The sequence below is a fragment of the Silene latifolia genome, chromosome 9, assembly GCF_048544455.1.
Source record: "Silene latifolia isolate original U9 population chromosome 9, ASM4854445v1, whole genome shotgun sequence".
Lineage (NCBI taxonomy): Eukaryota > Viridiplantae > Streptophyta > Magnoliopsida > Caryophyllales > Caryophyllaceae > Silene > Silene latifolia.
In genome coordinates, this window is record NC_133534.1 from 170,247,926 (window position 1) to 170,250,404 (window position 2,479).

At 42.4% G+C, this 2,479-nt stretch overlaps 1 protein-coding gene across 1 annotated transcript; it reads left to right on the forward strand.

The window, feature by feature from the left end:
• Positions 1–662: 662 nt before the first annotated feature.
• LOC141601880 (uncharacterized) lies at positions 663–1,634 on the forward strand. Its single transcript, XM_074422189.1, has one exon. It carries the CDS (start codon positions 663–665, stop codon positions 1,632–1,634), a length of 972 nt encoding a protein of 323 aa, XP_074278290.1.
• The last annotated feature ends 845 nt before the right edge of the window (positions 1,635–2,479 follow it).

Here is a 2,479-nt window from a genome sequence, read left to right on the forward strand (position 1 = left end):
ATTCCAACACTTACAATGAAGGGTGGAAATCTCATCCAAATATGGGTTGGGGTGGAAATCAAAATCAAAACCAAAAGGGATCCTCAAATTCCTCATTTCAAAAGCCAAATCAAAATCAAAACCAATCACAAAATTCCTTGGAAGAGGTGATGAAGACACTTGCTATGAACCAAGTGGCAATGCAAAAAGAAAGCCAAATCTTGCAAAAAGAAAGCCAAGCCTTGCTACAAAATACCAAGGAATTCCAAACCGCCGTGCTTCAACAAAATCGGCTCACCGATTCTAGGATTGGTAACCTTGAGACCCAAGTTGGTCAAATTCTCAACACACTCACTTCACAACCCACTCAAGGAGGGAGCCTCCCTTCTCACATAATTCCTCCACCCACCAAAGAACAAGCAAAAGCGGTCTCTTTGAGGAATGGTAGAGAGTTGGTAGGGGCACCCAAGGCTCCTAAGAAATCAAGGCCACCTCCTATTGTTCATGAAGTGGAGGATGTAGTTGAAGATGAAATTGAAGTGGTAGTGTAACATGGGGAAGCATCTACACCTCAACAAGTGAGGACCAATGAACCACTTCCGGAATACGAGCCACAAGCTCCATTTCCAAGTGCTTTGAATGACACAAGGATAATTGCCAAGAAGACTTCAAACCTTTACGATATGTTTCGTAAAGTGGAGGTAAATATTCCACTTCTTGATCTTCTTAGTAGTGTGCCCAAGCATGCAAAGTTTTTGAAAGAGTTGTGCACTACTAAGAGGACCAACAAGGCAAAAATCATGAAAAAGGTAAGGGCTAGTGAACATGTGTCGGCAATGTTTCAAAAACGTTTGCCACAAAAATGTAGTGATCCGGGCATGTTCACCATCCCTTGCAAACTTGGTGACTTGGATTGTCAACATGCTATGCTTGATTTAGGTGCATCTATTAATGTCTTGCCCACTTACCTTTATGAGTCTCTCAAGTTAGGACCTTTGAAACCGACTCGTACGGTCATCTCTTTAGCCGATAGGTCTAATATCTATCCTAAGGGAATTTTTGAAGATGTCTTGGTCAAGGTGGGGGATATGATTTTCCACGCCGACTTCTATGTAATTGAAATGGAACCCGAGAAAGGGTCCACTCCCATTTTGTTGGGAAGGCCTTTCATGAGAACTTCCAACACCAAGATAGATGTGTCTAGTGGACGCCTTACAATGGAGTTTGAAGAGAAAAAGATTGAGTATAGCATACATGAGGCAATGAAATACCCAACCGAGACTTCCTCTTTGTGTTTTCTTGAAATTTTTGAACCAATTGTCCAAACCGTGTATAAATTGTGTAAAATTGACACATTAGATGTTGCTTTAACTAATGGAATGGTTGGAGAGGATATGGGGTATGCTTTGTCTTGTAATTTGCAGGAATCTATCCAAGAATTAGAGGAAAATCCGCCAATGGAAGAATGGGAAGAGAAGGAAGCAATCCGGGAGGCAGCAGGCAATTCGCACGGTGCGAAAAAACAGGGCCAAAATCTCGCACCGTGCGAGTTCTCCTCTGCCCAGGATTTTTGCTTCCTTTCTTTCACTTTGTTAGAAGAGCTACCGAAGGAGAAACCCGTTCCTTCTATGTCAAGGCTCCTATTGTTGAAATGAAGCCCCTACCAAGTCACTTGAAGTATGCTTTTCTAGGAGATGAAGAAACTTTACCGGTAATTATTTCAAGCAAGCTTTCAAGGGAGCAAGAAGAGGCTCTCATCCGAGTTCTTAAGCAATATAAGGAAGAAATTGAGTGGACAATGGCCGACATCAAAGGCATTAGTCCCACTTTATGTATGCACCGGATTCTTTTGGAGGAAGAAGTCAAACCCGTTCGCCAACCACAAAGGCGTTTGAACCCTCCAATGATGGATGTTGTGAAGAAGGAGGTACTCAAACTCCTTCATGTAGGTATGATCTATCCTATCTCCGATAGTCAATGGGTTAGTCCAACCCAAGTTATCCCAAAGAAATCCGGGCTAACGGTAGTCGAGAATCATGAAGGTGTTTTGATTCCCACTCGAGTTCAAAATGGGTGGCGAGTATGTATCGACTACCGTAGGCTCAATGCCGTGACACGAAAAGATCACTTCCCGCTTCCCTTCATGGATCAAATATTGGAGAGGTTAATGGGAAAAGCTTTTTATTGCTTTTTGGATGGCTACTCGGGTTACTTTAAAATTCCAATTGCACCCGCGGACCAAACAAAAACAACTTTCACATGTCCCTTTGGAACGTTTGCCTATAGAAAGATGCATTTCGGTCTTTGTAACGCACCGGGAACATTCCAAAGGTGCATGATGAGCATCTTTTTGGATCATGTGGAGGACTTTATTGAAGTATTTATGGACGATTTTACCATTCATGGCCAATCTTTTGAGGATTGTTTGAGTCATCTCACTTGGGTCTTGCAAAGCTGTATTGATACCAACCTCGTTCTCAACCATGAGAAATATGATTTC

What these genes read in the sequence shown, in the direction of transcription:
- LOC141601880 (XM_074422189.1), top strand. Translation starts at nt 663, where the DNA reads ATGTTTCGTAAAGTGGAGGTAAATATTCCACTTCTTGATCTTCTTAGT.